The 18,999-nt window shown below is 35.9% G+C and overlaps 2 protein-coding genes across 2 annotated transcripts in view; one reads left to right on the top strand and one right to left on the bottom strand.

Moving 5' to 3' along the window:
* Positions 1-18,999, top strand: part of LOC110111707 — a gene marked incomplete at its 5' end in the record, with an annotated part of 144,745 nt that overhangs the window by 64,410 nt on the left and 61,336 nt on the right. The window contains 6 exon segments of the mRNA XM_020843695.2: positions 3,490-3,578; positions 3,581-3,630; positions 3,713-3,811; positions 3,915-4,016; positions 10,465-10,523; positions 10,611-10,713. Coding sequence (XP_020699354.1) covers positions 3,490-3,578; positions 3,581-3,630; positions 3,713-3,811; positions 3,915-4,016; positions 10,465-10,523; positions 10,611-10,713 — 502 coding nt within the window.
* On the bottom strand, positions 13,484-16,008 carry LOC110111706 (MLO-like protein 1). Its single transcript, XM_020843694.2, has 6 exons — positions 15,895-16,008; positions 15,725-15,779; positions 15,322-15,416; positions 14,310-14,384; positions 14,083-14,171; positions 13,484-13,592 (listed from the first exon to the last, which is right to left on the bottom strand). The coding sequence occupies exons 1-6, from the start codon at positions 15,913-15,915 to the stop codon at positions 13,499-13,501; spliced, it is 429 nt and encodes a 142-aa protein (XP_020699353.1). The 5' UTR covers positions 15,916-16,008; the 3' UTR covers positions 13,484-13,498.

Genomic DNA, 18,999 nt, shown 5'->3' with positions numbered 1-18,999 from the left:
ACTAAGTTTTAGCGGAGGAGTATTGACATTATTCTCATGAATCTTCTAAGACCACAATTGAGAAGTAACCACAAAGATAAAGGGGTCGGGGGAAGAGTTTACCCAAAGAAATAGAAGATACGAAGCTTTGGTGGTTGTTTGGGGGCTTGAGATGAAGTAGATGGCAACCAAGACCCTTCTTGATGTGGTGGGCAGCAATTGGAAACTTTAGGACAGCACATAAAGATCTCCCGACTGGCTGGACAGCAGAAAGAGATGTAGAATTTCTCTGGACAACAGTAGTTTGGTCTTGGACAGCAGTTGGGGGGCCTTCTTGGACCACTTCCTTACTGATTTTGACGTTCCTGGACTGGTGACGGCAGTCGGTGGTTCTCTAATCAACTGGACAGCATCTAGGAGGTCTCCCGTGACAACTTTGTTATTTATTTGAGCACTCTTGGACAGAGGACAACAACCTATAATTTTCCAAACAGTAGATAGAAGGTGGAAATGCAAGAAAAACTCTGTAACAGCCTTTAGAATTCTCTGGACAGCAAAATAACTCCAGCAGGGGCTCTACTTTCAGCGGTCACGGGAAGGGTTTGGAAGAGTAACCAGTGGAGGAAGGAGGGGGATGGAATGACCGGCTAGAGTAAGGAGGGGCGGCACAACTTTGGGCTAGATTTTGGATTCAATAGGTAGGAGATCAAAGATTGAATTGAGAATTAGGAAGGGATTTGAAATTCAAATCCCAAGTAATTAAGGAGAATAAAGAGGTGGCTGATTTGGGGGGGGAAGATTGGGTTTGATTTGGAAGGAAATAATTAAGCAACATAGGGGAAGAGGGGCCGGCCATATGGGGGGAAAGGATTAGGTACTAAGTTCAATGCATGTGGACCCCAGGGATTTTTTTTATGTGGGCCCCAGGGATTTAATTACTGATTTAAATCAAATATGAATCTTGATTTCAGATTTCATTTAGTTGGGGGAGCTTTCCTAATTGGGGCTTATTAATAGGTAAGGTATTTGAAATTCAAATATTTATTTGAATTCAAAATAAACCTTTCCATATTAATGGCAAAGTAAATTAGGAAAGTAATTATGGTGAAATTTGAATTTTTTTGAATTGCAAAATTCATGATATAGAATTGATTTCAAATAAAAACACTTTCTAAATATAGCTATATCGATTTAGGAAGTTATTTGAAATTCAAATTTGAATTTCAAATTGATGAGTTATCTTCCTAAATCACTTGGGTGAGTTTTGGTAAGTGGTAATGATGATGGAAATCATCATGAATGGTGGAAGGGCCAAGGTGGCCAGTGGCAAGGAGGTGGAGGGGCGGCGGGTAATGGGGAATCATAGGGAGGGGTTGAGGATGTCGGTTTGGGGAGAAAGAGAGGGGATTGCCGGCGGTATAGGGGAAGAGGGACGAGGAAGATGAAGACTAAAATAAAGAACCAAGAACTCACAAAGAGATCATAGAACCGCGAACCTTGGACTCTTCCAAAGGTTGACGGGTGTTGCGATTGCTCACACCTTGGGTCTTCCTTCTCTCAAACACTCAACATTGAGGGAGACAAAGAGAAATCTGAATTTTCATTAATCAATCATCATCCTAAAGTACAAGAGAGCTAGCCTATAAATAGGTCTCATGAAAAAAAAAGAAACAAAGACTAAAACACCCTTCGGGCTACAATACCACATGACCACCCCTAGGGGTAAAATGGGAAAAATAGAAATATAAAATAAACTAGTACATAAGACACATCAAAAATAAAATAAACTCTAGATCGTAGCTGTTGATCTTCTGATGCCCTCATCATTCTACCCAGGTGAGAGAAAACTCAACTCCGTCGAGTGGGTATCTCGAGAACTTCTCGTGCATATGGGCCGATCTGATGTAGCTCCTTGCGCTCTGACCACGTATCCTCTGACTCTGGTTTACCTCTTCACCTTTTTCAGATATCTTCTTCGTCCACCCTCATTTGTGAAAATAATGTCATCACTCGAAATCATGTCAACCTTCTCCGCTATTGATAATTTGGGAATATTTGGGAGTGGAGGTAGGCTGGGAGTTCTCACAGGGTGGGGTCACACAAGGCTCAGTTTGAAGTGGATTTGGTGGGTTAAGCTCTGGACCCTCATAGGTTACTAAATATTCTATGTTTATAGAGGAATGAATGTTGAACTCTGCTAGCAAATCCACCACGTAAGCGTTGTCATTGATTTTATTGACTATTTGATGTAGAATGGGTATGGGGTTTTGAATCAATTGGGTCTTGAAGAGCAAATCGTGAAGTCTAAACAACAGCTCTTGGTTCTTAGAAGTCTTGGACAGCAACTCGTAATGTTGGGATCTCCGAGGATAAAGGTGAAATGAAGCTCCGATCTTAACTGGACAGTAGTTGGGAGGCCTTCTTGGACAGCTTCCTTGCTGGTTTTGGCTTTCCTGGACTGGTGCCAGCAGCCAATGGTTCTCCACGCAACTGGACAACAGCTAGGAGGTCTCCCAGGACAGCTTCATTGCTGATTTGAGCACTCCTGGGCCGAGGACAGCAACCTGGATTTGTCCAATCAGCCGGACAGTAGGTGGAAATGCAAGAAATGTATGTACCATCCCTTGAGAATCCTTTGGACAAATCCAGTGAAATGTGGATTCACACACAAATTTTAAATAGAGGAAAATTTTGGAAGACAACAGACAACCAAAACACACAGAACATAGTAACTCACAAGCACACATAGATGGAATAAAGGTGGAAGAGTCACGAAATGAGGGGATCTAAAGTGTTCAGGTCTAAGGGAACTGGTGTAGGGGGAGAAATGAAGACATCCTGAGCTACCAGGACATTTCTATAGGAAGTTTTAGTTAGGGTCGTAGGTAGTCTCCTAGGGGCAACAGGGTAATCTAGCAAATTCATCAAACTAGGAGAGAGATCATCCTTAACAGGGAATGACAAGAACATAGCGGGCAAAATGCCATGATGCTTTGTGTACTCAACTTTGGTTCAGGATCTTCAAGACTTGTATTTGAATTTCCCTTTAATGCCATGACATTTGAATTGAATTCTATCCATAAATTTTTCACACCTCACAATGCATATTTCTTCAAGAATATTTTAGAACATTCCATTTCATCTTAAATTAATTATGAATTCGTATTTTCTGTAATAATGACATAGTTCTCCTTATTTTCTTCATTCAACCTGTCCTTATTTTAGTCCTCACATGCTGCTTTTTTTTCAAATGCAAGAATCAACTTGATCTGTTTTACTCGCTGGTTCTTCATTTTTTTACATAAAAATATTGGTTGCCATTTGATGCTCTAAATTTTCGAATTAGTGTGAGTTCAACATTGGTGTGTTGACTCTTTTAATTTTGTTTGTTTTTATCATTGGTATATTTTTTGATGGTGCTCTTCTTTCTTGCTCTCTTTTGCTTTTTTGTTTCCCAATTGCAAGAATCAACTTGATCTGTTTTGCACGCTGGTTCTTCATTTTTTTTAGGTATGAAAAAATGATCATGGAAGCAATTCTTAAGGGTATCAGTGTTGAGTGCGAGTTTAGTGAAACTTCATCTGCATTGGCTGCTTTGATATTACGCTAATCGATCCATTTAATAGAAACATTCTGCTAATTGCAAAGAAGGTGAAGTTTTCATTTAGCAACGTACTTTTTAAAGAAAGATTGATATTTTTTATGACCGACTGCAGATTTAATTACTTTTCAGGTTATGATGGGTGAGAGTTCATCACTTCATCCATTACCATTTGTCAATGTTTGCATTAATATACAAAAGTCTGACCAGAGTAGTGAAACTCTTATAAAGGTACTTATTGATGTTAGTTGAAAAGCACAAATTTATGGGGCATGTTTCTCTCTTGCAGTCTGATGGTACTAAAATTTGTGTATAAAAACATTATGGTTCATAGGTTGTACTCCAGCCATTTGAAGCTACTTACGAATCAGAATTTTATCTGAAGGTGTTAGAGCTTTGTGATGTTTTGGTTTCTTTTCAATTCTTGCACAAAAGGGTTAGTGTTTCCTTGAATTTGTTATTGTTTTTAATTCCATTTTATTTTCCTCAAGTTGTTGAATGTTTTTTTCCTTGTGTATGTATAAGTCGGTTTTGCAAATATGGTTGAAGTACATTTTATGCTAGAAATTTTTGTAAATGGAATGACGGATAGCTTTGCCTTGCCAGAATTATATATTAGCAACAGTTCTACTTATTATGGGGCGATCTATTTCCATGAGCTTACTGCTTCTCAGAAGATCAGTTATATGTTTAGTTATGTGATGGTTGCAATATCTTATATGGTCGTTATCTTGTCAAATCATTAATCGAATAACATTGAGAAATAAAGCTGAACAGTGTTTCAATGGATATGTGGTCTGTTTGACATTGCAGTATGAATGTGCGGATACTGGCAAAATGAATGACCCATTGCCTTTTTCTTTTGAGAAAAATAGAAGGAAATACAATTTAAATTGAGGAATATCTCTCACTAGGATGCAGCACAAAAGCCATGATTAAAAAAAATATTAAAAATGCCTGATATCAAGAGAACAGTAGCTGCGAAGAAATGTTGAGTTAAACTATCATGAGGAAAACTTTTAAAATGGTAGAAGATGAAAATTTTCACCTTTAGGTGATTTTTGTCTTTTGTTTTTAGATTTTGTATTTTTTATGGTTTAACTGAAACATGAGCATATGTTTGTTGGTGTGAAATGCAAGCTTCTTAGGTTTTTAGCAATTTAGCCGTAGCTATCTTGTTTCTTGGAAGTGTGTATGAGTCTTTCTTTGATGCTTTACTTGGTGACTTGTGGAAACGTTTGTAATTGTGTTGTGATGATGGTATTGCCAATCATGTCATTGCTTGCAGGGATCAATGTCAAATGGAATTTCCATTTTTCCTTACATGAATATCCTTGAAGTTGGATTTCTGTAAAGAAAAAGTATTATATATGCTACTTATATAGCTGTATATGGTAGATTCTATAAGCAACATTAGATTATTGTCACGTAGAATCCAAAAATTCATGCTGCCATAAGGAAGATTAGATTTTAGATAAAGCACTACATACATATTTCACCCTCATTTTGCGATTCCATTATGATTTGGTTCAAGGCTTTCAATAGGTGCAAACATCTATGGTTAATTACCCCTCACAATCATGATAGAACTTTTGATTAAGGCTGGTTCGTATTCACTAAATGCTTTGCCTATAGTAATTAGTGGTTTTGGTTTAGGATTGAGGAAATTTATCGTGGATGATCGAGGGATCCTTGCAACAATCATGGGTTGTATCCTGTAAGGGGACCTTGTTGATGTCAAGATGTTTCCCTAAGCAGAAAATTTTAAATCGACCTTAACTAATAGAGGGTTTTATAAAATGTCAAGTGTACTTTATGATTCGCCAGTTAGAGAATTAAACCATTAGGGTACTTTTTATTTTAACATGATTATAATTTAATGGTGTCATTTTTTTTGGTGAAATCACCTAATTAGAGGGCCTTGGTTGTAATAATAATTTAATGATGTTATTTTGTGAAACACCATTCAGCTGATGGACATAGTCTTGTTGGCATTACATTTTGAGAGTAAATATAGAGAAACACTTGATATTACATTAGCTCTTTGTGAGCTTAGGTTATCTTAATTTTGTGACCCTCATTAACTATTGCAGAAGATGGATGGATTGAAGCTTAGAAGTTGTTAGTTATTGCTTGAATATTTTAAGTTTTGCAAAATTTTTGTATTTTTATCGAGATTTGAGTTCATTTTTTTTTACTTTGAGGATATTTTGATTATAGAGATCCTCTCCGGTTGAGATTTTTTAACAACACAACTATCGTTGGGGTGGGTTTTCTGCTATATTTTATTTGCAAGGAGCAACTTGAGAGCTTTTTTTTTAAATAAACCCCCTCAATTATAATGCACCATAAATGCACCGATCATAGGGTAGTTGGCATATATTGATTGCTTGGAACATTGTTAAATTTGCCCACTTGTAAGTAGAGGTTGGGTTTCATGTCTTTGCATTTCTTTTCAGTTCATTTGGATATCCATTTCATTACAGGCCTTGTTTACCTACTCTCATACGCAGAGTTTTGGATCTCTCTCATAGTTGAACTTATACCAATCTATACAATCTAAGACAATAGAGCATATTTGAAAAAAATACAAAAATATATAGATTTATCAATCGTTAGAAAATTAATTGGTGATATTCATCAGTCTTCAATCTAAGAGCAAATGACTTATCATAAGCTTTCTATAGGACATTAGTCCAACTTAGATAAGAAAATCCTTGCCAAGAACAAAACAGAATGACACATCAAAATGATTAACGAATTATAGGTATGTCATACTACTTATAACATGCCAACTAAAGCTACTCATTATGTCTTAGTGTTCGGATTTGAATCAGCCTTGACTCTTGAAATCAAGTTGTCTTCACTTCAAGTAGATGTCCTATATGAACTCAGAGCAGAATATTTATCTACAAATTGAAGAGCTGGATGTACTTAACAAAGTTTTACTTAAAGCTCAATGGAATCTAAAAATTTATCAGGTAAGAATGTCTGCATTCTTTGATCGCATGGTACGTTCTTGGATGTTCCAAGAAGAAGAATATGTCCTAGTGCTGCATTACCAACCATTCCTCATCCATGACTTGGTGGCAAATTTGAATCAAATTGGGAACACCCTACTGTCATTAAGAAAGCATAACAAGGAGCTTATCAACACTGGAGAAATATGAGCTACCATCCAATTTGATGGTTTGAAAATCTTGATTGCTATTACCATTGTCATTGTTATACCTATTCAATGTCATGTTAGGTGCCTGTGGAAGCTGTTGCTATTGAAATTCCAGAAACGAGAATCCCTGTATTTGACAAGCTGACTCGTGTGGAATCGATTGCCATAAAGAGGACTATTTTTAGTTACAAAGCCTCGCTAGTACCTATAAATACTTTCTCCATGCTAAGCAACTTGTTTGTAGCAGGAACACATGACGTTGAAGATTTCTTATCTGAATGAAGGCTCTCTTGAAGATAGAAGAAGGAACAATGCTGAACTTGGGCTTGAGAAGTGTTAACTGAGCAGCCAATTGTACAACAAATCCTTGAATTGGTGACAATCATATTTCTAAGAATAAGTTTGAGACTTAAGAATGGTTAAAGAGGAATAGTTCCACTGGTGAACCGAGCCAATTATTTTTGGCCCAACACCAACTTCGGACCCCTCCCTTTCAAAACAAACATGAAACTTGTCAGCAACGACAACAACAACATCAAACTTTTATCCCACTACATGGGATCGGCGACATGAATCTTTTTCTTCATTGTGTTATGTTAAGAGTCAAATTCTTATTTAAATCTAATAAAAAAGGTAATTTCGAATATTTTCTTATCTCTTTTTATGTCTACCTCTACCTTTCTTAACATAAGTCAAATCTAATACATCTACTCTCCTAACTAGGTTATTAAAAGGCCGACATTTTATGCGACCAAATCATCTAAGGCTACTCTCCCTAATCATATCTGCCACTCCAACCTTTTCACATATACACTTGTTTTGCATTCTGTCTATAAGAGTGAATCCACTCATCCACTTGAGCATCTTCATCTCAGCTTCAATGAAACCTTATTAGCAAGAGTGCATGAAATCATGAAATAGTGGAGGCATTGCACGAATATTTGTATGAAAGAAGAAACGCGAGAGGAGGAAACAATTGAGATTGAAGTTGTCTATATGATAGACCTTATTAATGAATAATATGGTACATGTGCCTATCAGCATATACAAGGTGGGTTTGCTCTTATTGCTCTACTTGAAGGGCGTCAACTACAAGAGCAAGGAGAGGATGAAAAACTATATTCCCTTTTAAAAATTGAAGAAGAAGAAGATGATGAGTTTGCATATGTAAGTAAATGATAGAAATCTCTTAATAGAGGTGTTAGAAATTTGTGGGCTTTGAAAATTTACACCTAGACCTACTATGAGAGTTTTTTCGGGTCAAATTATTCATAATATTGATTGGATTCCATATAAAGAACTACCAAGATTCCACCCTTGTTTTATGAGGACTTTATGTTTTGATTTGAGGTTTCTGATATGTCTTGGAAGTAAAAACAACAAGCAAACAAGAGAAAAAATTGTAGGAATACCCAAAACAATGGTTGATTTTGTATTATTTCTTCAACATTAAAGCAAGATTAATCTGCAATTCGAGAGGTAGATTGTCTAACCCAGAAATTCTAAACGCCTTTAGGAACTCTCTACGAAAGAAACTTCATCAAAATAAATCAAAACATAACTTGAAAATGCAATATGATTAGCTGTAAATAAGCTTCCCAAATTCCCTTCTATACCAGTCTTTTTTCCTTAATTGATTCCCTCTTCAATTTGAATTTTATTTGGATCTCTTTCCCAATTAAATTCCCCCCAATTATAATTAAAACATTCCTAGATATCTCCCCCTCTATTTCTCTTTCTTACATATTGAATTAGATCTTTCTCAAGCCCAATAAGAGGGTTCGTACCCTTCTCTTTGCTCTGTTGTCTCCCGCCAAGCATAGTTGCTTGGTTTTGTTCTCCTAAACTGGGTGGAGAACTCTCATATGTGCCCCCCCCCCCCCCCCCCCATTCAATAATAATGTACAACAACAACAAGAACAACATCAAGCCTTTATCCCACTATGTGGGGTCGGCTACATGAATCCTTTTTCTCCATTGTGTCCTATTAAAAGTCAAATTCTCGTTTAAATCTAATAAAGAAAGGTCATTCCTAATATTTTCTAACCAAGTCTTTTTAGGTCTACCCCTACCTTTCTTAACATAAGTCAAATCTAATACCTCTACTCTCCTAACCGGGTCATCACAAGGCCGCCGTTTTATGTGACCAAACCATCTAAGGCGACTTTCTCTAATCTTATCTTCTACTGGAGCTACTCGAGAGGTTATGGTAGTCCTTCCACTTGATTAGCACCTTGTCCTCAAGGTAGAGGGTTGGAAACTATCTCCCGATCATCTCGTATCGGCTATGGTAGTTCCTTCCACTTGATTAGCACCTCATGTTCCACTGCCTCTCCTTCGCGCACAACTGCTACTTCTAGGGGTTCCAAAATGACCTCCATGTCCTCTGTTAAAGTCGGGGGTAGTGACGATGGTGTGTGCTCTCCTATTGCCTTCGTCAGTTGTGAGACATGGAAGACTAGGTATAGAGTTGATGAGGGTGGTTGCCTCAATCGATTGGCTACTGTTCCAAATGCACTCCAAGACCTCATAAGGCCCAAAGTATTTTGGGGACAATTTCTTATTCCTGCTTTTAGCTAGTGTCTTCTATCTGTAGCGATTTAATTTTGTGTAATCCACATCTTCTTGCTCGAAGTTTACTTCTCTAATGTGCTCATTATCCTTCCTTTTCATCAGAATCGTCGTAGGAGTTTTGGATTGCATCTCAATGGGCTTCTTCATCATCTCCTACAATCCCCCAAATTGGTTTTCCATCTGATTCTCTTGGATTGAGAAAATTTACTCTCATTAACTTTAAACGGATAGTGGGGGAATGATGATTAATCTAATTAAGATTCCATAATTCTGTCATCCTGAGTTGTCATGAATTTGGGTCTACTTAGTCAATAGAGTCAATAGAGTTAGTCTGTCTAAACTCTAAATTGACTGAAGGATCTTTACCATGTCAATATAGGAAGTTATCCATGGTGATTTTTTATTAGACATGGTAAGCTTTTAATGCTATATGGTTTGGAGTTTAGTAAAATATGAAAATGATCGAGGGTTGATGGTTAGTACTGTGTTGTATCTATTGCGAAGGTTTCTCTATAGGGCTCTTTTGTACCAAAGTATTTGTAGGCACATGAAAATAATTAGCAGAATCACATCTTTTGGTTAAGCTTTAATATGATTGCAATATTAACGAGAAAAAAACAAGACTAATGATAATATATTCGTGTCATTATTTTGTTGATTGATAGCTTCTATGCATAATATTAGATGTATGATAATGTGAACTTTTTCTTTAATAATCTCACCTTATGAGGTTATTTCAGTTTGTTATATAATATAAAAGAATAATACAGATGCCGTCAGCCTGCTGCTGTGAACTTGCATCTAAATGTTATAAATTCTAGTTCTCAGCCTTACAGTTGGCAATAAAGTACCGTTCAGGTCTCTTAGTGTCTATCTTCTGACTTTGTTTGCAAACAGCTGTATTCAATTTCCTTTGATTTTTTAAAGGCTTGATGTTGTTGTTGTTGTTGTTGTATCTTTTGTGATCCATCCCTTTCGACAAGACTTCTGGTCAGACCTTAGGTGCAAATTTAAACTTTTGTCATACTTTCTCTCATTTTTCTCTAATTATTTTTTCCTATATGACCGCATTTGTGTTGATATGAAAATTTTACAATATTTTTCTTGTTTTAATCCTATAAAACCTATTTTTAAATTGCAGGTATTACTTTCTCTTAATGGATTCAAAGATTTCAAGGATAGACTATTATTTAAAGCTGAGTAAGTTTGACCTTGAACTCTCTTTGCTTGTGTTGCCCTCCAATTTCTATTTTTTTGATTGTCCGTGCTTCTATTTTCATCTTGTAGGTATGTATCACATAATTCTAGGAAAATTAAATGGGATGTCGTTCTCCATAGTTTCGTCATAAAATTTCCTTTCGTGAATGAAGATGCGGAGCCTTCCATTATGGTATAAATGAGTTTTTCTTTTTATCTATTTATTTAACATGGTGTATTTTTAGGAATAGTTTTTCTAGGCGTAATTGTCCTTAAATAAGATTACCCTTTATTTTTACTCATGACTGTCATGTCTGCAAAAAATTGTTCTTCTGCTGCTTTTTTACAGAACACCAAATGCTGATAAAATGGTCCGGGACAGTTATCATTTGATCTGGACGAAATGTGATTCAGAATAGTGCATGCTATGATATAAAATTGATGGTGAAGGATTACAATAAGAAAGGCTGTGAAAATGTTAGGCGGGCCACTCCGGTCCTTACTTACTCTAGGTGGGCCCCACATGGAGTTAATTCAAGGGTTGGAGGGAAAATTTGAATGGAAAGGGGGGAAATTTGAATAGAAGGGCTGTTTAGGGATTTTGTATGGGGATGAGAGTTAAAGAGGGGGAAAGGGGGGAATTAGGTCCTCATCTTGAATTTGAATGAAAAGTTTGAGATCTCATTGTGTGCTTGGGCTCTAGGGTTTGCTAGAGACTTGTGGAGAGTTGTTCTTCCTCTCGAATCGAAGAACGTTGTATCTTTCTTTGTTTTCTTGCATCTACTAGTGAAGATCTTGCTTCGTTTCTCTTATTTCCACTGTTTGGTGCAAAAAAATCTGCTGCGAGGGTGCTGTCAAACTGCTGGGACAGCAGTTTTTCCTCTGTTTTTGTGCTAATCTTGATTAGGTTTGCATGCGAACTCAAATATTACCTTAGGGTTACTTGCGAACTCAAGTATTTCCTATCAAATTACTCATGAAGTTTATGTAACCATCTTCACAAGGCTTGTGGTGAGAGAAAAAAAAAAAAAAAAAAAAAAAAAAAAAGATAAGAGCGGTAGAAAATGAATAGAGTGGACCCTTCACAATTATATGAGGACAGGATGTTGACCAACCACCTTAAGTCCTTGAGGTTTTGAATAACAAATCTATAACGATCCATTGCAAAAAGGACAAGAGAAGAAGAAAATCAATAGATTGGAACCTTCACAATTAGACGACCATGAGATGGCAACGAACCACCTTAAGCTATTGAGGCTTTGATGATGTGACACTTTTCTAATGATGTGGTTCCTTGATAATGTTGCTCTCAATGGTGATATGGCACTCCATTACATTTGAATTAAATTGTTTTTTGGAACTAGCCTTTGGTAATGATTCCACATGAATACATAGAACCAAAGTGAGACAAAACCTTGATCCAATTGGCATAGATGGGACTATTACTAGATCAATTTGACATTAAACGCTACACCTTGAGTCAGTTCAACATTATAGGATGAATCTTAGTCTATTGGGCTAGGAGTGAGAGATCATCCTGAATCATCAGCAAAAAGATCTGGATCCCACCAAAAAAACCAAATTCGCACAACATCATACACCTTCATAATGACCACCCTCTGCCTTCTAAAATTTCAAATCCTAACAAAACTAGAACTATACTACCCAATTATAAAACGTAAAACTCCCCAAAATACTAATACCCATGACCTCTCATTTTTCTATAGTTGTAGCTTCCTACCTCATCCTTACGAGAAAACTCCCCCTCACCAAACCGAGATCCATGCAATTCATTCCACACAACAGCACCCTTCCGATCTTCCAATAACATTTCTCTAGATTCAAATCAGTCAGCATTGTGGCTACTACCCCATCCAATTCAGCCAAACTCTCTCACAGTGAATAGTAAGCACCCCGTTCTAAAATTCCTCGCACAATCAACCCCTCTTCTTGTTTAAAATAAAAACATAAACAAAAAAGTGAAAGCAAAGTAAAACCTAACCCACGTTTTTGCTAAATTAGGTTCAGAAATCAATTGAATTACATTGGCTCGTTCCGCCAGTCAGCCCTCTTTGCTTACAAGGCAGTATATTCTATTGTTCACATTCATCTATGTTTTCTTTGCAAAGTAGTCATCATTCATTGTTGCATCCACTATGCTTAAGAATTCAGATACGTAACCTAAAGATAAAGAAGGTTGGCTGAAGCCAGAGTTTCGTCTGTCTTAAAATTCAGGTATTGAGCTCAATTTTAAAAGAATGGGATAATTTAGAAAATCTTGAAACATGAATTAATTCTAAGATTGTGTAAGCTTCAAAAGAGTAAGACTGTTCCCTCACCCCTACGAGGCATACCTGCTTAGCTACATCAGCGAAACTGAAAACTCCATCAAATGAATTTGATGTGTGCAACTTATTCTAGAGTCTTGTGTTTACTCGAGGAACTAACCAAAACCTTAAAAACTACACACTTTGTTGGTTTACCGTTTCCTATGTTGGTTACAATACAATATGAGCCAGTTTGTGAATGAAATCATTGTATTCTGTACTTTTTTTGCATTGAGTTTATATTGAACTTATTTCTCGTCAATGTCGCAATTTTCTCATGATATAATTAGCAATCAGGATCAAATACAATTATCAGGAATGATCTTTGAAACTTCAGAAAGGAAAATCATATTGAAACTTCATTTCAATATGAGAGGACAAATGGCGGAAACTTGTCAAATGTAACCTCAACTGCAGTTTATTAATCAGCATAAAAGAAAATTAAAATGGGAAGAAAATTGAAGTAGAACCCCTCACACCAAAATGCATTAGGAGTGCAGGACATGTAATCAAAATAGCAAGACATTTTATAAAAACTACAAGAGAACACTAAAAATCAGTATTTTTACGAGATGCCCTTTTGTATTGATTAAATGTCCTGCACTCTTGATGGATTTTTGTATTAGGAGCTCCTGATGCAATATTTTTCCATCAGGTTGTAACATAAAAAGGGAATGGCTTCAGGTTGAGCATACCTCCAACGTTCAGCAACAAGAAAATAACCACAAAAATCCAGAGATACCAACTGCAGGGAAAGAGAACCACGAGTATAAGGATTTCATAAGCTGCATGGTACACTGAATAATAATCTAATAGTCACTTGCATTAAAAACTTTCTAGGTACACAGTTTGCACCATCCTTAGTGATAAAAATCCAATTGTATATGTATGAAGCATGGACACCAACAAAGAACAGGAAATAGATATAGACAGAGCAATCCAAAAATGTATAAACAATGAAAATAAAGCTCCTAGAGCATGTGGTTAACAGAATAGTTTAGACATATAATAATTAACATTCTGTAAGGAAACCATATGATACCAAATGGTGTCCAACAAGATTTTTGTGTGACCAACTTGGTGCGCCCAACGTAGTGAGTTTATGATGTCCAGGTTTACTATTTCCAATATGACTGAGCATGACATGATGGCCTTCTAAAAAAGTTTGTGATTCATAGTTTGTTATGAAAGAGCAAAGACTCCAATTTCAAGGAAAGGGTCATGAGCAAGATTACCTAATACCAACCACTTTCTTAAAGTCAGCTTCAAGGGCTCGAACCATGTATTTGTGAAAATCAAACTTGCGGTTACCCTTGCAATGAGCCTACACGATAAGGGATATCAACGTCAATAAAATTTACATGAAAATTTGGTATACTTGAAGAGGAAAAAAATCAGAGAAGAGTAAGAACTGTAATCAAATCACAGAATGAGTAATATATATAATTAAAAAGGTAGTTACCATAATGAATCCAAGCCTCATTGTGCTATAGTCTGATTTTGTTACTGATCCAAAAATTTGTTTAAAGAAGGAATGCTGAAACAAGAATCAAATCAATGGGGATATGTTTATCTCAAAGATTATACAAGGAATAATACTGAATAAATCATAGAAATAGACATATCAACATCTTTAGTTCTAAAGAAAACAGGTAATATAATGCAGAATTAACGAAGAAGCCAAATCAACCAATAGTTTATGTATGGCTATAGTAGCTAAGTGCCGTTTGGGATATTTTTGTTTTTTTATTTATATTTTAAGATGAAATAAAATAAGTTTGTTTTTAATGTATTTATAATTTAAAAAATAAAAAAGATTGCGGTCTCGATCTTGGTATGATTGGTGGAGATGAGAATATATGTTGCCATCACTGGAATCTGGAACGAGGAGATGCAAGTTGACGACGGGGAAATCTTGGTTGCAAATGCCGGTGATTGTAAGTCGAAGGCAGAGTCGAAGCTTTTCCAGTGGCTGACAATCCTCCATTATTTTTCCTTTTTTTTGTGTGAAGTGCCAGTTACTTTTCACAGCTTCTTAAAAATATATTTTGAAAATATAAAAAATAACTCTAAGTTATTTCAGCACCTTTTTAAAACAAAGAAATTTATTCTTAAACAATCCGAATTATTATGATTTTAACCATTTTTTTTAAATAAAAAACACAAAAAATAAAAATTAAAACAATTCAAAATTAGGCCTAAGTTGCTACGATCAAGACATTAATAGACACAACACAAACCGTTTCTTAATTCTCACTTTCCAAACAATGAATTTTGTTTTAAAAAATAATCAAAAGATTTAAAAAAAAAATTCATTATTCCATTTCAGTAGCATCATATTCGTGGTTACTCACGATAATCAAATGAAGCTTCATTGTACAGGTACAATGTTGAACTACATGAAACAATTTAAGATAGAAATCAAAGAGTAGAGATACAGTTCTCCTTACGGCCAGAATAACATCATAACTTACCAGCCAACTTAATATTACAGAATCCTTGCCAATGCCAAGAAAGCGGCCCTTAACAAATTCAGTTTGGTGAACATGAGTGATCGCTGGGGCAGAAGCTGCAAGAATACAATTGCTTGTTCAGCATGTACAAACGAAAAGTAATGATATTTGGGGGATTTATATACATGTCACTTTATTTCATGCTATTATGTCTAATACCTAAAGCATTAATATTACATGCCTACCATAGGCATGTAATATTATTGGTAGGCATGTAATATTAATGTTTTAGGTGTTGAATATGTAAATAGCATGAAATAAAGTGGTATGTATGTAATTTTTGTCCCAAACAGAAAATGTGGCGTGAACCAGATAGGACATATATGACATTGCCAGTATGGAGAGCAGGGCAAATAGTAAATACCATTTTCCACAGTTTCTTTGTGGATGGAAACTTCCCAGTGCTTCCATTGGCGTATCTATGTGAAATGAAGCTATCATCAGCATATTAAAGACAGCACCAAGTTCTTAATTCCATCTACTTATGAACTCAAGGATGTGTGCAAATAAAAAACATATGTAGATTTTAATTACCTTTGCACTTCCCAAGAGCATGGTTAGAACACTAAGAATCACATGAGTTGTGGCCAAAACAAAGATAAAAATATGAAGTTGATGGATTGCTTCAATCGATAGAAGTGGAACTTTTCCCTGCAAAAGAGAAAGTAGAACAGATAATTAATGAGATTGATGCATGAGCCTAGTAAATAAAGCAAATTATAGCATTTTTCTTGTTTTCTATTCTTTGACACGTGAATCTTCAAGAATTACACATGCAGATTATGTATACACAGTATAAATTATCATATTATGTAGAATGTACACTCGATAGGCAAGCCATAAATATACTTAATACTTATTGGAAGCACATTGGTTTACGAATACATGGATGGGATTTCCATGGGCGTATCTTTAAATTTTATTTAGTTCAAATGTAAAGAGATAGGCCACACCATCATTTCAAAAACTAAAAGAGTGAATGAGCTTGTTGGGTGATTAGCATTTATTTTGGCTAACGTTCTTCCAGCCTCTTTGTGAACATGGGTAACTAATGTGCTTGCACAGATTATTGCTTCGCATGCTTCTTTTTTTCCGTGGGTTTAAATGAGCACACATCAAAAAACGGTTGTGCAGATCAGGGAAAAAATCATATGTGGGACCAAGCTTGGGTTTAATTCAAGCGTTGGAGGAAAATTTTGAATGGAAGGGGGGGGAAATTTGAATAGAAGGGCTGTTTAGGGATTTTGTATGGGGATGAGAGTTAAAGAGGGGGAAAGGGGGGAATTAGGTCCTCATCTTGATTTTGAATGAAAAGTTTGAGATCTCATTGTGTGCTTGGGCTCTAGGGTTTGCTAGAGACTTGTGGAGAGTTGTTCTTCCTCTCGAATCGAAGAACGTTGTATCTTTCTTTGTTTTCTTGCATCTACTAGTGAAGATCTTGCTTCGTTCTCTTATTTCCACTGTTTGGTGCAAAAAAATCTGCTGCGAGGGTGCTGTCAAACTGCTGAGACAGCAGTTTTTCCTCTGTTTTTGTGCTAATCTTGATTAGGTTTGCTTGCGAACTCAAGTATTACCTTAGGGTTACTTGCGAACTCAAGTATTTCCTATCATAAAACTTCAGAAAGAAGAATAGGGGAAGATGAAGGAAAACTCCATGAACGTAACTTAGGGAGGAGATGATGAACTTTATGCACACATATTGAATAAATGGAGAAGAAGAAATCAATTTTTTGTCAATTATCAAACTAAGCAATCCATACAGCTAGCCCATTTTATAAAGAAAAATAAGCCTTAAAATAAAAATGCCAAAAATAAAGATGGGGGCTTGAAAACCGGTTTGTTTTAGCTCTTTTATAGCCTAGCTCGACTCCTTTTGATTGATCATGAAGAATATGAGCAAAGTTAGCTTAATGGTCTTTATTATACCAAATAAAAGTCAGCTTGAAATGATGAGGATGTAAAATATTTGAAATTTTCTTTGGCTCAACTTTATGTAGCCCGGATCAACTCCTTTTTGTTGCTTTATGAAGAGCTAGTCCTACGAAGAACGACTACGCCCTCAAGGTAAATGATTGGTTAAAAGGATTGAGATTCCAACTCTTGACAAATCCAAAGGTCAGTGAATATCTTATCATCAACGTTTTTCTTAGATGTCCATCCCACTTTTTTTTTCTCTTTTTGCCCTTTGTCCAAAAGATCAATCGATTAGGTATTCTTATATAAACTGAAACTAAAAAATTCACTCATCCATACTCTTTTCTTGGAACGAAACTTTAATTTTAGACGACTATCATTTGTTTATATATTTATCATCATATTGTGAATGTAAAATACTCATTGTACTGTATCTCGTCTGAAGCATAAGTTAACACTCTATTTTGGATGCGTGTATTTTTGCACTGCCAAGTCTTTAGAAGATTCAGATCTTAACTCAGGCAATTTGATTTGGGGAACTTGCAATGCAAATTGGTAGGGTTGGTGTAACTGCTAATAAGTGAACTACCACCCTAAATGTTCCCCTCCGCCCTTGCACCAAGATTTCTTTCAATAAATGGGCTTTGCAGCTAGTTGTCCTAGCAAGTAGTCCTGTCCTACTTTTTTTAAGATAATTTTTCCATGGAAGAATTCAGACCACTCTTAGTAGATGATAAGAGGAAGGAAAAGGAATTTGATAGAGAAGGTGCAAAAACCACCATGCGCATGATGAATGACCTGACTGTGTCAACGGGGGTCAAGTATCTCAAGTTGCTTTCAGATGGATAAGTCTTGTTCTCTGTGACACTTTTGCATGTTCAACTCTCTTGATTCTATCCAACTATATCTTTATGCTTCACATGCTCATCTTGAGCTAACGTACATGAAAGTTTAGGCTGTGATGAGCTTTATTCGTATCTTTTCTCTCATCTTTCACTAGTATTGGCCTTAAACCTTCTAGCCATGGGATAGATCAGCAAGACGTCATGGGTGATGCTTACTAGCTAGTCCTCCCTTCAAAATTTGTTATATTTTCCTTTCTGTTTCAAAATTGTGGACCCTATTTGTGCATAGCTTGACCTCCCAACATGAACAACTACTCTATAGGGAAATATATGTGAGGCTCCTTTTATGGGCTTCCAATAATGGACGCATAATCCTTTTAATATGAAGGTGATGATTTTTTTTACTAATTATGTTTATTTTGGTTTCCAATTAATTGCTCTCTGGAATTGATTCACCTTGCACCCAAGTTTTTAAAGGTTTGATTTCAAACACAAACTCCCAAAAGCCTTATCCAGTGCGAAGGAGTTTCTTATCTTCACATTAACCGGTATTTATTTTGTACTTTTCCCTGCCCCCTTGTGAATCTAACACTAGATGTTGCAAACTAATAAAAAGTAGGTTTAGAGCTTAAATTTTTGCAAGGCTTGCTTAAACCCAAAGTAATCATTTCTTACATTGAGTTTAGCCTCTTCTTTTACAGCTTTTTGACAATAAAATGATCTTTATTCACCTTTTAAAAAACATCTAGAAATTTTAAGAGTGTAATTGTGATTTTAGTTGGGCCAAGGGGTGAAAAGATGCAGCCAGAATAGAATTCTATTGATAGCTATGCATTCTTTTTTATATAAGAAAGCTGCAGCTAGACCCTTCTCATTGAAT

This window comes from Dendrobium catenatum, unplaced genomic scaffold, assembly GCF_001605985.2.
Source record: "Dendrobium catenatum unplaced genomic scaffold, ASM160598v2 fragScaff_scaffold_1446, whole genome shotgun sequence".
NCBI lineage: Eukaryota > Viridiplantae > Streptophyta > Magnoliopsida > Asparagales > Orchidaceae > Dendrobium > Dendrobium catenatum.
Note: the sequence above shows the minus strand (reverse complement) of the source record. Positions and strands in the feature narration are given on the sequence as shown.